At 37.1% G+C, this 18976-nt stretch overlaps 1 protein-coding gene across 1 annotated transcript in view; it reads left to right on the forward strand.

The window, feature by feature from the left end:
- Positions 1-17046, forward strand: part of LOC144970270 (uncharacterized) — a 52306-nt gene extending 35260 nt beyond the window's left edge. The window contains exons 11-12 of the mRNA XM_078909735.1: positions 8834-9010; positions 9317-17046. Of these exons, the coding sequence (XP_078765861.1) occupies positions 8834-9010; positions 9317-12756 (3617 nt within the window). The 3' untranslated portion in view covers positions 12757-17046. The remainder of the gene's footprint in view (positions 1-8833; positions 9011-9316) is intronic.
- The last annotated feature ends 1930 nt before the right edge of the window (positions 17047-18976 follow it).

Here is an 18976-nt window from a genome sequence, read left to right on the forward strand (position 1 = left end):
GGGCTTTCATGGGGAGCAGGGGGGAGAAATGTTGCATTCCACTCTTGCAAAGATAGAAAAACTGACATCAGGTTTAAGGTCAGAGAGTAGGAAACGTGCTTGCGTCATCGTGGAAGCTTCTTTATTACAAACAGATCCAGAGCTTTAAGTTTAAGTTTAAGTAAAAGGAATCCTTTCATCACGTTTCTTCTTCACACAGAAATCAGATGTTGCTATGCCATTGCTAATTAACAGAACAATTTATATCTATTGTAGATTTGGAAACTTACACAAAATTCCTAGATTTTATCTTTATCTGTCATTCTCCTGTCCAGTACTGATTTTATCAAGACCATGTATCTGGTTTTTTTTTCTCACCAACTCAAAAATTCTTGATAAACATGTGGGACACCCGTCAATCTCACTCAATGCACAGGCAGCTTATCATAAACACACAATAATAATAATAATAATAATAATAATAATAATAATAATAATAATAAAAATATCACAGGCAACTTATAAACACACAATAATAATAATAATAATAATAATAATAATAATAATAATAATAATAATAATAATAATAATATATCACAGGCAACTTATCATAAACACACAATAATAATAATAATAATAATAATAATAATAATAATAATAATAATAATATAATAATATACTACCATATATCACAGGCAACTTCACATAAACACACAATAATAATAATAATAATAATAATAATAATAATAATACTAATAATAATACAGTGGAACCTCCCGATTACGACACCTCCGAATAGCGACAACCTCCTGATAACGACATTGGCCCGTGGTCCCGATTTTTTTTCTATTTAAGATCAGTAAAGAAAACCTCCAAATAACGACGCACTTTTTGATAAAACCTCTGAATAACGACATCATTTTGGCGATTTTCGGCAGTTTTCGTAGATATCTGATACTAAAAATATCGAGTATGAGTACTCAAAGTTTATAATAACGATTCCTGCTTAAACCAATGATACCGCAGCTTTTGAAACCAATGAGAACGCAGCTTTTTTTTTGGACGAATCTTAGCTGATGTGCATTAACAAAAACCAAGGTAAAAATGTAAGTGTAAGCAAGTAAACACAAAATCTTGGAAAATGTGATATTATGTGGTGATAGTAATAGTAGTAGTAGTAGTAGTAGTAGTAGTAGTAGTTCTGTTTTTGTGGGAGGAGGAGGAAGAATTTTATCTAACTTGCAGCGTCCGAATTACCTGTTTTTGTTTGTTTTAAAGGGTTTTATAGCACTTGTGACTCATCTATGTCATATCAGCACCAGTAAAAAGGAAGAAAATTGGATAGTAAAAATCATTCTAGATTTACAATTGAAATAACATAAGAAAAAGTTAGACAAAGGGGAATGGTTTAAATAGGGAACAGATGTAGATTCCAGGAGCACACTATCAGTGTACTCAGTTCAGATCACCTAAAAGTCTCATCCAGACACACGCACAATTACCCTCTAAGAGGAATACACTACAATGTTTTATTTGTTTTGTCAATGTAATTAAAAACTGGTCCCGCGGGCCTTACCACGCCCACTTTGTCTGCCATCTTGGAAACCTCTAAATAACGGCACCTCCGGATAACGACATAAAAACTCAGTCCCGTGGCATGTCGTTATCAGGAGGTTCCACTGTAATAATAATAATAATAATAATAATATATCACAGGCAACTTCACATAAACACACAATAATAATAATAATAATAATAAAAATAATAATAATAATAATAATATACTACCATAATATATCCGTATACACAACGAGCGCAAACCACCAAACCTGCCTATAAAGTATTTTCTCATGTTATAAGACTAGGACAGCCAACATGGCAAAAGTGTTACTGCCATGGACAGCTGTGGTTATTTCATTAGACTTGCAGACAGAAAAGGAGTTAGTGGACTATATACTGTATCTATTTGCCTACAGTCATATCAAAATCCATCTGAATATTACGTGAACTTACGGTGCTATGATTTTTTTTGTCAAACAATTTATAATAAATGCAATTTACAATATATGCCATTTTTAAATGTGAAAATGTGATGTTATCTTGCCTGTATGAAAATTGTTGTATGCCTAGGCAGTCTTCTTGAAAATATATTTTCAATGATAAATCTGTAAATTTCGTCTTATATTTATAATTATTGCAAGATTTTTGATGACAAAAATGCAATCATCATACAACAGAAATAAGCTGTTATCCAAGTAAAATTCTTTCCTGCTCTGATAATCATTGACTGTGACGTGACCCCAAAAGGCACATGCTTGTAACTCTGCTGAAGGTAGACTAAGTCATGAGTCGAGATTTCCATGATGGCTGATTTACAAACAATACGAAGGAAAATGTGAGGGGGGGGGGGGGGGGGGTGGGGTTGGTAAAGGTGGGTTGTTACAGTGGAGTCCCATTATAACGAGGTGTAGAGTTGACCCATTGCTTGACAGCCCAATCTAAGGAAGTTTAATCCCAATAACCAAGGACAGGGAGATAACTGTTGCTGGAAATTTTACTACACAAAAAAAAAAAAAATCATTGTGCCATCTCTATTAGTGGTATTGTGTTAGATAGAGGAACAATTCATCTTCATTTTGATACCAAGAAACATATGTTAGATAGAGAAACAATTCATCTACATTTTGATACCAAGAAACATATGTTAGATAGAGAAACAATTCATCTACATTTTGATACCAAGAAACATATGTTAGATAGAGAAACAATTCATCTACATTTTGATACCAAGAAACATATGTTTGGCCCGAAAATGCCGAAAAATGTTCTAGTTTGACATTGTTTAGAATGTCTGAGTCTGACCACTCTGGGGTTGGTTCTGGATCACTATTTTCATCAATATCGGATTCTAACGATGTCTCTTCCATTTCAAAATTAACTTCAATGTCCGACTGATCACCAGAATCACTACCAACATTGTCACCATCATCTGACATGGACACAAGGACCAAACAGTTTAGGAAATCAAAGGCCATTTTTTCTGGTTTTTCACTTCTTTTTTATTCTTTGGACCACATTGAAAAATTTGCAACCTCGCTAATAATTGTCAGAATAAGATACAGGAAAAGTTACTTCCACATGCCCCTACAGAGAGAACATCAACATGGTTTTTGCGCATGCGTCTCTCGTCCTCGCTTCCGGTGAAACCGCGCGGTTCGTCAAATCGTTTCTCAGCGATCTTTAAGTTTTATCGAACTGTGTGTTTAATTCTAAACATTTTTTTCTCTCACCCCAATAACATTTTATTTTAAAGCTTGATATTACTTTTCATTCTTTAATTCTTTTTCATAATTAGTGAAATCTCTTTAACCAAAGGAAAGATATCCTCATTTGAAAAGTTATAAGTTTTTAAATTGTGATCTCTACAATGCGAAAGTTTGGTTAGTGCACCTTCGTTTTTACAACTTGTGCTGTAGGACCTTTTAGCATCACTGCAGTAGGCCTACCATCACCGTGCCCTCCACCAACTACTTATTGGCATTTTTGACGTATATCATGGCGCACAGACCAAGAGGTAAGATTGTGGTTTATTCGGGAACCTGTTCTTATAACTTGAAAAAATTTTTTTTTTAAATTGAGCTTTTATATAGCGCAATATCCGCTGAAAGCACTCAACGCATTTTACAAGGGTCTCAAGCCAACAGCAATACTTAACATGTAGGAAGAGACATGACGCCTGTTAGACGATATTAGAATTTTCCTGATAGAGATAACGGTGTTAACGGCCAGGTACTCATTTTACACCTGAGTACAGTAAGAGACTGTGAATAAAGAGCTTGCTCCAGGGACTTAACTATGCACTGCTCAGCACTCAAACCCAGGAGCTTCCAATCCAAAGGCAACTGGCATACCACTATGCCACATAGCCGCACATAATGTTAATTAGATACCTCTTTAATTTTACATAGGCTATAATAATGCCAAATATTAAATCTTAGTGGGAAATATTTTCATGCAAAATTGGGTCTTAACTTTGTGCTTTAAATAATCTATTTTTTATCATACTACACCTGTAACAAACTTTTTTCGGTACTTACTTAAAAATGTGGTCCTTGCCGAGCTGAGTAATTCTAGCGGTATTTTGTTAGCCATATGTTTTAACATGCCCTTACAGAGAGAACATCAACATGGTTTTGCGCATGCGTCTCTCATCCTCGCTTCCGGTGAAACCGTGTGGCTAGATAAATCGTTTCTCAGCGATTTTTAAGTTTTATCGAACCATGTGTTTAATTCTAAACATTTTTTTCTCTCACCCCAATAACATTAAATTTTAAAGGTTGATATTAATTTTCATTCTTTAATTCTTTTTCATAATTAGTGAAACCTCCTTAACCAAAGAAAATACGAGGGCTCTTTCATAATTAACCGAAAAATGCCTGTAAAATCCGCGTTTTTTATGCTATCAACAAAATTCTTGCACGTGTTCATACCTTGACTCGTCCTTCATTTCTCTACGTAATAGCCAAGTCTGTCGACACACTTCTGCCAACGCCGCACCATGGAATAGTTACCCTCTCGGAAGAAATTTCTGTCAAGGTTTTGTAGCCATTTCCGCACATGGTCAACAAGCTCTTCATCGACATCAAAGCGCTTTCCTGCCAGCTCACGTTTCAGTGGCCCAAAGAGGTGATAATCAGATGGTGCGAGGTCTGGACTGTGTGGTGGGTGTGGCAAAATCTCCCATCCATATTTCTCTAGCCAACCTTGCGTCACTCGTGCTGTGTGGGCACAGGCGTTTATTGCTTTCAGTTTAGTTCGCCAGGTAAATCTAGCCAGTCTAGTGATGATGAGTCATAGCTTTACACTGAGAGAGGGAGACAATTTTTTCGCCGTTTTGATCGATTATTTCTGAATTTCAAACTAATGTAGTATTGCCGTTATTATGTGTAGCAAAAATATTTTTATACTACCAAACAGTTTATTAACAGAGTTTTCATTGATTATATAATCATAATTATGATGGTGTTAAAAAGCAAGAGGGATAACCCATGAAATTGATACATAAATTTAAGTGAATTAAAATTTTTAAGAGAATATTTTAACATGTTCAACACCTAAGATTTTAAAATTAAAGTAATGGAAATAATGTTGAATATCTGTAGAATGTAGACATATAAATTTTATACCAGTAGATTGAGGCGTTTTTGAGATATCAGTTCACCTGTACGTAAAAGTAAGGATTTTGAGTCAGGTAAAATTGAAATCCAATCACAGCATTGTCTTAATAGACATTTTTCAATAAACCAGCAACATAGTCAAATGTGATTCACTTATATTTATCCCAGAATCAACGAATTATAATAATTCCATTAAAATTGTTATATAAGGACATTCATTTAAAGACAATCAAAACTACTAAGAAAATCTTAAAGAGTTCTTATAATTTTCATAACCTTATTTTTGAGATATCCATGCCCATTACTTTTTTTCATGTACTTGACTTGCACCTCTTTTAATTTGTGTGCCATATAGACTGCATATAGCACATCACTGGTGAAAGATTAGGATCATATTCACCTCATTAAGTATTGTTTCTTGTTCAGAGTTTTCTCATTGAACCAAAGGTATCAATACCTGCATCGCATTTCTTTAAATTATGTATCAGTGAGATACATTTCTCGCAAATCGAAATATTTAAATATGTCAGAATTTCACATTTATATTTATAGCAATTGTTGATAACGTCTAGAGTGTTTTAATCCTCTCAGCACGGCTCTGTACTCTTTCACAACAAATTCGACATATTTCATTTGTACTGGTGTGATGACCGTCTTTAGTGTGACTCTCCATAACCTGAACAGAACTTAAATAAGTAAATTTAAGAAATATCTAAAATTTCCGCTTAAATTCAATGAAATCAAATTAAATAAATGTCTCTTATCATCACTAGACTATCTAGTTTTATTATTGGGTTTCTAAGATATCATGAAATATTCTCCTCTTTGTTGGTAACAAAAATAATTATTGAGATTCCTTTCCACACCCTCTATTCTTAAATCCCTGAATCTACATAATAAAGTATATATCATATGAAAGATAATTTTATCTTCTTTTCTCTGATCCCTCACACTTGATGGTAAAAAGTGTTGGTTTGATATTTTGAATTTTTAAATTTTTCGTAAACTTATAATTTTAATATTTATTTCATAAAAAACTCTGATTATTCAAAAGAGCAAAACACAAACTTATCATTTAATGATGTAAATAAAAATAATTGCGTCTTGTAGAGGAAAAATTGGCCTTTCCATCCATATATGTTTGAAAATTATGAACAAGATGCTGCGTCCACAACGGGCAGAGAAAATTGAGTATTTTGATGAAATTTCTACTACTCTCTGCCTGAGAGAAATTCAAAGCGATGAGATTTACCTGCAGACATAATTTATTGCCAGTGCACCCCGTCTTGACAGGTGTTATCACTGTGGTTGACGGTGGATTGTTTACATTACTTGACGGTAGCCAATGAGGGAAGAAGTAACTAAACTGAAAGTTTGGGCCCTATTTAAACGGCTGTGTGGGGTGTAGTGTTGTCGTGTTGCAAAATGACCCCGTTGGTCAACAGCCCTGGGCGCTTTCTGCGAATGGCCTCCCTAAGCTTGTCAAGAGTTTGGCAGTACCTTGCAGCATTGATTGTTTCTCCAGGTTGTAAGGTTTCGAACAGAATAACACCACGACTGCCCCAGAAAACAGTTCCCATTATTTTCTTTGCTGACCGCATGACTTTGAATTTCTTCGCGACAGGTGAGGATGGATGTTTCCATGTCATCGAATCTTGCTTTGTTTCTGGGGTGCAATGGTGCAACCAAGTCTCATCACCGGTGACTATGCTGTCAAGAAAAGTCACATTGCATCCTAGAAAGTCTCCGCCGGCGTTGGCAGTATGCCCGTCAACCCTGCGTGAGCTCTTGCTTCTTCTCAAAAGTTCCCTGCAGATGTCCAATCTTTGTTCTTTATGATTGTCTGTCAATTGCTTAGGAAGCCATCTTGCGCTGACTTTTCTGTAGCCAAGTTCATCAAATACAATTCTATGGGCAGAAGTTTCCGAAATTTCAAGACTGCTTGCGATTTCATGAAGTTTCAACCTCCTGTCTTGACGAATAAGCTCATCAACTCGCTTCACATTGTCTTCTGACGTCGCAGTTATCGAACGCCATCTCCCTTCCCTGTCTGTCAAGTCGGAATGGTCGGCTTCAAACAAATTACACCAGTGATAGACTTGTGTACGGCTTATAACATGCTCACCATATACACTCTGAAGTTCTTTATGAATTTCGGTAGGATTCAGACTTTTGGCGTTCAAAAAACGTATGACAGCTCTGATTTTCTCCTTTGACCAAGTTTCAAGGTGGGCCGCCATCTTTAAAATCGTCTAGAAATTTATTGTGCAAAATGATGCACTTCATAATTTCTGGGAATATCCGTAAGGAAATAAGAAATATCATGTCGTTTACAGCATTTAAAAATCTCCACTGGTTGCTGAGCAACGGGCATTTTTCGGTTATTTCTGAAAGAGCCCTCGTATATCTACAGTTGAACAGTTATATTTTTAAATTTTGTGGTCGATAAGGTGCGAAAGTTTGGTTAGTGCACCTTCGTTTTTCCAATTTCTGTTTTAGTATCTTTCAACACCGCCCTTCACCGACTCCTTATTGGCATTTTTGACGTATTATGGAAGATAAAAGATATAAGAATTGTAAAATCGGAAGAAGTAGTAGTTATAGAATAAGTAGTAGTAGTAGTAGTACCGTTTTTCTTTGTTTTTTTTTTGTGTATTTCCTTCTCAAAGATTTGACCGCTGCTCTTAAAACCTTGCCCATTCAACCCCCCCCCCCTCCCCCCACCCCCTAATATTGACACTACTGCTGCTGCTACTACTACTTTTACTACTACTACTACTACTACTACTACTTCTACTACTATTACTACTTCTACTACTATTATTATTATTATTATTATTATTATTATTATTATTATTATTATTATTATTATTATTACTATGACTACTTCTAGTACTTTTATTTTATTTGTTTTCCGCCTGAATTTGTGTATTGTTGTGCTGACGAAGGGTTTGTACCCGAAACGTTCATTGTATGTATCGTTCCTATACGAAGCCTCTCCATTTTCACTCTTTCGTTAGTATTTTCACAATCACAGGCAGCCTCTACCGTTTTCTACTATAACAGTAAATAACGCTGCAGAATCGAGTGGTGTTCCGCTATCATGACTTATAAAGGAAAATAAATCATTAACTTTCATTTATTATGGAAATTTTGTGTTATGTCTACATCGAATAAAAGCACGCTTCGTCATGTTAAGGACGCCTAAGATGACCTTATTTGAAAGCGGCATGAGACACTTTACCGGAAGCGAGGACGAGAGATGCATGCGCAAAACCATTTTGATGTTCTCTCTGTAAGGGCATGTTATGTTTTATGTTGATCAAGAGAAAAAGCAGCCTTTTTTTATGTAACCATAAAAAAAAGTAGTCAATTTTTATTCATGTTGCCGAAAAAAAAAGGATCAATTTCTAACACAATGTTGCCAAGAAAAAGAAGGAAAAACAAATTCGAAAAGCTTTGCTAAAAATGAAATTACATTTGTACTGACTTGTGAAAATATGACTCAGGGTTGGTAGTCCACCCCCACCCCATTCATGATTATATTTTTTTTTTAGCTTAAAAAATTCTCCGTGTCTCAGTCAGAAAGAAGAAGATACCCCCCCCCCCCCCCTCACAAAATGAAAGTATAATCCGAATAATAAATTTGAATATTTTTTCTGCTTGACAAAATACAGGTCAGTCTCCTGACCGGAGATTTGAGCAGCCCCACAATTTTCAAGCAGAACAGAAATGGTTTTCATCCTGGTTTTTAAAACCACCTAGTATCGCTGGTGTTGACCGTGTAGAGGATTTGGATGATTTCAAAGACATCATTTGGAACAAACCCGGCAGAGTCATGCTTGCTGAATACGGTAAGTAAACTGCTCAGCTGAAATACAGTCGACAGATTGACTCTTACAACTGGCTGCATGCATTGAAAATGTTATTTTACTTTCAATCTTTGGCTAACTACTGTGACTTTTAAGTATCGATTTTACTCATGATTTCAACGTACGCGAGAGAGAGAGAGAGGGGGGGGTTGTGGTGGTGGGAGACAATGCTTTCGTACAGTTTCTTTCGTGCATGGTAACATATGAACAAAGTATTTTTCTAACTAAGTTTAACGGTGATAATGAACATTGTATAAATACTTACTCCTACTGTTTATATTTACGCAGGGTGCACTCCAGATGAAATGGCTCAACTCTGTAAAGAGGGCCAGGAAGGTTGGATAATGTCAGGCCACATTTCATATCTCCTGGAGGCAGCAAACCGTTGCCAGTACACTTCATTGTGTCTGTGCATGGGCGTGTCGTCCCCTGGGGAGTTAGGAACAATGATCCAGCGGCACAATTTGACCAACGTGGAGCAGCTGATTCTTTTGGCAAATGTGGGGAGGATGCCTGACAACAATGTCTATTTGTCGACACAACAGCAGTCAGGGTCACACTGGGTTCTTGTGACAGTTGAGTTAACCAAACGTCCCAGGGTTCTGTACTGTGATAGTATGGCTTGGGGGGTGCCACTAAATCTACTGGATGAACTTTCCCGCTACACGGCCCATTTTGGACTGCCAAGGCTATTCGAGGCTGACATTCAGCTGATGCACACTCCAACTCAACTTGGCCACAATCATACATGTTCCGAACACTGCAACTACTACCCATTACAAAATTGCGGCAATGTATGTGGCATTGTTGCCACAATATGTGGCGTTATAGCAGCCATTGACCATCCCATGTTCAGAAGGCTGACAAGCCCCAAAAGTGGACTAAGCGACATTTTTCTTGTAGACCCCACCAGATATGAAAAATATTTGCGGCGGGTCATGATGTACTGGTTTATTCACGGACTAGACATTACCCTTTTACAGCAAGGTCACAGCAATGACAGCTTCGATTCTGAAGTTGATGACTTCCAGTGTACAGAACGCTCTTACTCTCGGAAAAGAAAAGCACCCAATTCTGAAACAAAAAATCATGCACAATCAAGTTATCAAAGCAATCCCGGCAGTACTCACAGTCACAAGCAACCAAACAGTCGAGCAGAAGATCAAGACAGTAAATCCAATACAGCAGATTCAAGCAGTTGGACACACAATCCTGGAAAATACAAAACAATAAAGAGAACACAAGATCCTGCAAATACAGAAAATGGTCAGGTCTCCGATAGTAAGACTTCTGTCCCACTCAAACCAGGCCTACATGCTTGCAATAAAATACATGCCTCGCCAAACCTTGACATAACCCTTTTACAACAAGGCCACAGCAATGACAGCTTTGATTCTGAACTTGATGACTTCCATTTTACAGAACACTCTTACTCTCGGAAAAGAAAAGCACCCAATTCTGAAACAAAAAATCATGCACAATCAAGTTATCAAGGCAATCCCGGCAGTACTCACAGTCACAAGCAACCAAACAGTCGAGCAGAAGCAAGTTCACCTAAAATGCAAAATCAAACTAGTAAAGCATCTTTGCCCAATTCAAGAAAGAATGTCGGTACCAATGGAAGAGGAAATTCAATATGCCCATTTTGTAACAAATCCTTGGCAAGCAAACAATCACTGTACGAACACAAAAAAAAACAACACCGACAGCAGTTCTTAGAAGCACAAAGAACTTCTTCTCTTTATCATTGTCAGGCATGCGATTTCGATTTCAAGACAGTTAGAGATATGATTGACCACTACAACTCGCAACATAACAAAGACATTTTCATTTCCACGCGTAGATTTGACACTGAAAATGATTTCATGACATGGAAAAAAAATGTTGAAAAGGACACTTCCTCGCTGTATGTAAAACCCTGTGGTGCACGCACCACCGCAACATGCATACAAAATTATTTTTATTGTAAGAGATCAGGTACACAGAAATTATTAGCTGATCGCAAACGAGCTTTGAAATCTCAAGGATCATGCAAAATTGGATTTCGTTGTACAGCATATATGATCAGTTACAAGGACATTAAAAAGGGGACTGTGACAGTAGAATACTGCTTACAGCATGTTGGTCATGCTTCTACGCTTGCACATACAAAGCTGTCCGAAAATCTGAGGCTTTTGATTGCAGGGAAGTTGACACAAGGACTAGAAGTTGAAACAATATTAGATGAAATTTGTAACCAAATCACTGACGTCGATAGGGACAGTTTATTACCAAGGCAAGACATTGACAACGTTAGGAAACAGTTCAATGTCACAGGAACAGAGAGGCATTCTGAGGATGGGAGGAGTGTTGATTTATGGGTTCATGAGCTCCAAACTGATTCGGACAGCCCAATTGTATTCTACAAACCCCAAGATGCACCCCATGGAGTTCTTCAAGAAGAAGATTTTCTATTAGTTGTACAAACACATTACCAAAGAAACATGATGAAGATGTGCGGACACAAAATTATCTGTATCGACTCCACCCATTGCACAAACCAATACGATTTTCAATTAACAACAATCTTAGTCCTCGATGACTTTGAAGCAGCTGTTCCCGTTGCATGGGCGATTTCAAATAGAGAAGACGCAGACTTGTTAGCTGTCTTTTTTCATTCTCTTCTCGAGGCATGTGGTCAGGACGTTGTCACTGAGGTTTTTCTGAGTGATCTGGCCAACAATTTTTACAATGCTTGGTGCACAGTTTTTACAAAACCTACTAAACGTCTTTATTGCTCCTGGCATGTGGATATAAGCTGGCGCGAGAAAATTATAGAGTTGGTACAGTCTCGGGAGGATCAATGTAATATTTATTCATACTTGAAAGTGTTGCAACATGAAACTGACGAATCTACATTTCGAAATATTCTACAAGCAGCGTTAACAATCTTTCAAGATATTTCACCTGTCTTTTGCAATTATTTTAAAACCAATTATGTTCAGCAAAACAAAATTAATCTATGGGCAGCATGTTACAGAAAATGTTGCATTGCAAATACAAATAAGTTTGCTGAGGCATTCGACCATGTTTTGAAAGATGTATATCTCCATAAGAAACAAAATACGAGGCGTGATAGACTTTTAATCACTTTGTTGAAAATAACCAGGGATAAGACAATAGAACAATTCATTAAGTCAGAAAAGGGAGCTGTATCAAGTCGAGTAAAAGACATGAGATCCAGGCATACTAGCGCAAACGATGTCAAAGGAATTCAAAGGAATGATGACGACGGAGAGTGGACTGTACCATCTACAACAATTGAAGGAATGATTTATTTAGTTAAGAAAGTAGATGTTACGGCCTGTCATTGCAAAATAAAGTGTGATTCATGCCATGTCTGTGTCTGTATGTATGAATGCACATGCACTGATTTTTTAACAAAAACAGCTACTTGCAAACACATGCATGCTGTCCATATGCTCAGTTCACCACACGATCAAGCTGATCTCCACAGTCAAGATGATGATGACGATGACAAACAAGATTTTTTCAAAACTGTTTTATCTCGAGACAGGCCCGAAAATAGCAAGAATTTGGATTCAGTTAAAATGGCTGCTCTAAGCAAAGCAGGAGATATAATTGAATTTTTAAGAGATACTGATGACATCAGCATCGTTCAGAATGCATATAGGCAGCTAAAAAATGTTTTAAATATCTGCAAAGAGATGCAGCAAAATCCTGTATGAAATATGTTTGAGAAGAAGCAAGATTTTCCTCATAACAAGCATTTTGGGCATCAATGGCGTCTGTATTCCACGAAGAAAAAAAGTGTCACAGCAAAGAAATTTAAATTAAAGAAACCGGATATGCATGAAACACTGCAGATCCATGATGCATGATCATCTGTTATCCCCCTTTTCTGTGCGGTGTGCTGCTGTGAGAGAGATCATTCTGGCAGAGAAGACACTCATTGGGTCCAGTGTACCGCTTGTTTGTCATGGATTCATAAAGATTGTGACTTACGTGTGGTCAATGATGGAGATGGCCATGTGTTCTGTACCTGGAGATATAAGACGTAGAGGAAGAGGGAGTCGGTTCTAACAGTTTTCATTATTTCACGACCCCATAGACGCATAGTCACAATTTACAATTAAATCTACAGTGGATAACAACAAAGTTGAAGAGAGATATCAAATGCTTGGAAACTTCAAAAGCAGTTTTGAATGCACTTGCTATGGACTAGCTCGTCAGGATGATCTGTGTGTTTCCTTGATCTGCAACAAAGCCTTGGGAAGAAATGTGGAGTGAGTCGACCATCTTGTCGAAACCCTGCCGAGCCCAAGACGTGGTTGGGGGACGCAGGGCGATGACACAATATAAATGAATAGACAAGACATCATCCATGCTCCCAACCTAGACTTCCATCATAAAGATATTGACAAGTATACTTTGACTTCACCAAATGGAAACACACAAAAAAAACCATAGATCCTTATTAATAGAAAATTGAGAACAACTCTTCTTGATGTTAGAACAAGATGAAGTGCAAATATTGGAAGTGATCATGACCTCTTGATTTCTAAGTTGAAACTAAAATTGAGAGTCACAAAGAAAGGAGCGTTTAGAGAAAAGAAGGTTGACATCATTAAACTGAAAAATCTGGATGTTCTAAAGACCAACCTTGAACTGAGAAACAAATTCAATATTTGAATGGATCAAGAGGAAGAAATAATTATAGGAAATTTCACCCAGGAAATTATTGAGACTTGCCTAAAAGTCATAGGACACCTTGGCAGGAGGAAATAGCAATGGATACCAGATGCCTCTTGGAAGCTCATGGATGAAAGAAAGGAAGTTAAGAAGAAACTGTTAGGAACCAAATCAATGAGAGTTAAAGACCGATTACAAAAGGAGTATACAACAATGGACAAGGAAGTAAAACAAAAGGAGTATACAGTACAATGGACAAGGAAGTAAAACAAAAGGAGTATACGACAATGGACAAGGAAGTAAAACAAAAGGAGTATACAATACAATGGACAAGGAAGTAAAACAAAAGGAGTATACAATACAATGGACAAGGAAGTAAAACAAAAGGAGTATACAACAATGGACAAGGAAGTAAAACAAAAGGAGTATACAACAACGGACAAGGAAGTAAAACAAAAGGAGTATACAACAATGGACAAGGAAGTAAAACAAAAGGAGTATACAACAATGGACAAGGAAGTAAAACAAAAGGAGTATACAACAATGGACAAGGAAGTAAAACAAAAGGAGTGTACAATACAACAATGGACAAGGAAGTAACAAAGTCAACAAAAGCAGACAAAAGGATGTACTATGAAAACCTTGTACTGGAGGCAGAAAATGCAACTGCAAAAAAAGAAAAGTAAAAACGACATGAAAACGCTCTTCAGAATCACCAGAACACGATCATCTAACTTCAACTATAACGATGTACCTATCAAAGATACAAAAAGACAGGTAATCTCAAATGGTAAGTTGGAAAGATCACTTTTAATCTATTTTGAACAAAGATGCTACGAAACTGAAAGCAAATATTAAAGCGGCAGACACAGATCTTAATATAACCCCCCCCCCCCCCCAACAGCCGCAGAAATTAAAATTGCAATATACTCCCTACTAAACGGGAAAGCTGGAGCAGAAAATCAAATGACTGCAAAAATACTCAAAGCCGATGATAAAATTAGACGTCTACCCCGGAATTGCTTAGAAGGAATATTTGAAGATATCTGGAATGGTGAGAAAATACCAGCTTAATGGAGCACAGGTCTTCTTGAAAAACTTTCTAACATGGGCACAGGTCTTCTAGTAAAACTTTCTAAAAGGGGCAACTTTTCTGAATGAATGCAGAAATTGTCGGGGAATAATGCTCCTTTTAGTCACAACAAAGTCTTAAGTACATACTCCTAAACCTCATACATCCAAGTATAGAACCACAATTAAGAAAACAACAGGCAGGCTTTCGGATAGGACAGTCTTGCTCCGACCATATTTTCTCATTAAGGCAAATCATTGGAGCAATGAATGGAACGTATATTTATATGCAAATTTCGTAGACCTTGACAAAGCCTTTGACAGCATTCATCGCCAGGTTCTATGAACATCATGAGACACTACGGTCTGCCCCAAAAGATAGTAAACATTGTAAAAAAGCTTTATACTGACTTAAAGGCAAAAATAATTTGCAAACAAGGGCTCTCAGAAAACTTTCAAATAGAGACTGGTGTAAAACAAGGCTGTGTGTTATCCCCATTTCTCTTAAACAAACTTTGGAATGCCAAGAAAATTTCAACACACGTGGAATTATACTGAACTGTCTGTCCCACCTGGTCACCTGTTAACGGAAACTACCATATTACAGATTCATTCTTTTATTAAAGACAAACTGAGACCAGAGATATATATATATTTAAAAATAGACACACCTCGCTTGAACTTGGCGTCATTCTGCATCATGACAATGTACCTGTTCACAAGTAAAGAGTTGAGATCGAGCTTTTTAAGGGCGACTCGTAGGAATTTTTGGAACACTCAGCGTATTCACCTGATCTTGCTCCATGCGACTTCCATATCTTCCCAAGGTGAAAGAAATGCTGTGAGGTCAACGATTTGAAGACGAGGACCAGATTCAAGAGGCGATGAGGAATACAATCATGGCCTTGGACAAGCAGCCACTGGTCACCATTTTTGACTTTGATCGTTTGATACACCAAATGCAGAAGTGTGTTGAACTTAAAAGTTCTCATGTTGAATAAGTAATTGAATAAAGTTTCATTTGATACCAAATAAAACAAGATTACTTGTAATATTATGTGAGTACAGCGTGACAGGGAAACTTAATTCTGAGTCATATCTTGCATGTCAATAAGACTCTCATTGATGGGTCTAAAAATAAAAAAGGGGAATAACAGACAATTTTGGAAATACATCAAATCTGAATGAAATGGCAATGCATCTCCTGGTTATCGATGTATACCGGACCGGACCTTGAATTAACAACAGAAGGTAATTCAAACTTCTTTCCTGGATCTAAACAAAGCAAGTGGTCAAGATAACATTCCCAACGTGCTATGGAAAACTTGTGCAGCTGAGCTGGCACCTAAAATAAAATCGTTGTTTAAGCAAAACATGGATTCGGGAGACTTGCCATATATTAACCCTCAATGGAGAATAACATCTATACTTCTCTTCAAATGGATTTGGGTGTCAAAGGACTTGTAATTACAATTGATGACATAATGAAACATTATTATGAAAAAGGAGAAAACATCAAAGCCATTTTGACAGTTTCCCGTCACAGACTTTTCCACAAGCTTGAGCATTATGGAATAAGGTGAAACCTTCTAAAATGGATAGAATCGTTTCTGACACAGCGAAAACTGACACCATATAAAGTTATCTTCGGTGTACCCCAAGGTACAGTCGTGAGGCCACTTCTCGTATCATGCGGGACTGGAATCTCTTACCAAACACCCCCACCTCAGCCACCACTGCTGACACTTTTAAATCTGCTCTTTTGACTAAGGCAAAGGAATTAAAAGTTTTTTTTTGGAGAACATTGGAAATCTTCAGCATAATGCCTGCCATCATTGAGATCAACTGAGGTAACTTTTGCAGATTCAGCAGATACAGATACAGATGACAACAACCGCTGTATAAACTACACGCTTTTAACTTCAGGCATGCTTCATTACAAAACTATCTGATTCTGAGAGGTGTTATCGTATCCACCCACTTTCATAGACTGGTGAATTACCGGGCAGTGAACTTGTCCAAAATAAGACAGGGAAGGAGGCGACCCCAACTGATGATGGCGACCGAAATTCCTTGGAGCTGTTGTAAAGCTGGAGGCCTATTCGTGCTTGTATGGAATCAATTAGTCTCACATCTCAAACTAAATTCGAGGCAATCATAAGAGCATTGTTTCACATAGCAAGCAAAACTGCCGAATCGAGTGCTGTTCCGCTATCATGATTAATAAAGGTAAATAAATCATTAACTTTCATTTATGGAAATGTTTGTGTTATGTCTATTTGAATTAATGTTAAAGCACACTTTGTCATTTAAGGCCCGTAAAGCTGCCTCCAGATAACCGTGCTTGAAAGCCCCACGGCTTGCAGACCTGCCATACATACCGGATTTTCCAGGATTATCCCGATTTAAGCCGACATCCCGGAATTGTGCTGATAATTCTGGATTGTCAATGCCGGGTTGTTTTTTTTAAAATAAAAAATTCTTACACTATTTTTTATTTTTTTTTTTGCGAATTTTTAAAATGTATGAATACACGTGCGATTAAAGGCGTAATCGATTACGGAAAGACAGTAAGGTATTGGCTTATTATGTCTATATCGAATTAAAGCATGCTTCGTCATTTAAGGATGTCTAAGTTTCCTCCAGATGACCTTACTTGAAAGCGGCATGAGACACTTCACCGGAAACGAAGATGAGAGAGGCATGCGCAAAACCATGTTGACGTTCTTATGTAAGAGCATGTGTTACTTTCACTTTCATTCTTCTCGTACTTTCGGAAATTCGCATGTAAAAAATATAGTAATGTGTTTTCCCGACCAAAAAGAGCTTCAAAACAAAGCACTAGATATGGGAAATCACTGGTCGCAATCGGGCGTTCTGCCGTGACCGGGCTGGGAAATCAGCAGCCATAATCAGGTGTTCTGTCAAGCAATGGGTTTTGTGTCTTATTTCATTCAAAAAAATTGTTGATTACACACTCGGCATGCGAGATATTTAACCTACGAATCCGGTACCTAATCGCTACTAGTATTACTGTCATCTGCATTTTTTGCCAAATTGGGACCTAAAATTTGCCAAAATTTGCCCCCAAAAAACCCTAAATTTGCCAAGAAATTTGCCAAAAAGACCAAAATTTGCCGCACTTTGGGTCCTTATTTGAAGATTTTTTGACGAAACGATCCTACTGAAGTTGGAAGTGTAAGTGACTCGATTTATTTGACTTGAGAAATGAAATGACTGTGAATAGCGTTGTTACAAGGATTTTAAAGGATCATTATCCGTAGAGAGTAGCTTCCCTTGGTTTGGGACTAGGCAAAGCTGCAACATTTCTCAAGTTTCGCACTTTTTTTAAAGTTATTTTGTTTTCGCTTCTTTTTTTTCCCCAAAATTTGCCACGCGATTTGCCAATTTTCCCTAAATTTGCCACGATTTGCCAATTTTGGGAAATTTGCCAAAATTTGCGGATCGCCCTGGTATTTGCGGCCGCAAATTGCCATTTGCGGCCGCAAAAAATGCAGATGCCAGGTAGTAGGACTACCCACAATTATCTCTCCCATGCCTCTCTTCTTTCTCACCCTATCTTCCCCACACCTAATCACTTTTTAAAATTTGTATAGTATCACTATTTTTAAATCTAGATTGAACAATCATTTATTTGATGAGAAATCTCGTACACAGAGCCTTTTATTGTATTGTCATATCCACGTGGATTGAACAATCATTTATTTGATGAGAAATCTCGTACACAGAGCCTTTTATTGTATTGTCATATCCACGTGGATTGAACAATCATTCATTTGATGAGAAATCTCGTACACAGAGCCTTTTATTGTATTGTCATATCCACGTGGATTGAACAATCATTTATTTGATGAGAAATCTCGTACACAGAGTCTTTTATTGTATTGTCATATCCACGTGGATTGAACAATCATTCATTTGATGAGAAATCTCGTACACAAAGCCTTTTACTATTATTGTATTGTCATATCTACGTGGATTGAACAATCATTCATTTGATGAGAAATCTCGTACACAGAGCCTTTTACTATTATTGTATTGTCGTATCTACGTGGATTGAACCATCATTTAATGAGAAATCTCGTACACAAAGCCTTTTATTGTATTCTCGTATCTCCGCGGCGTGTTATTGATATGTGTCAATTAACAGTATCAGTGCAGTCT

This window comes from Berghia stephanieae, chromosome 1 (assembly GCF_034508935.2).
Source record: "Berghia stephanieae isolate SIO BIC M18660-M18661 chromosome 1, UCSD_Bste_1.3, whole genome shotgun sequence".
NCBI classification, from domain to species: Eukaryota; Metazoa; Mollusca; class Gastropoda; order Nudibranchia; family Aeolidiidae; genus Berghia; species Berghia stephanieae.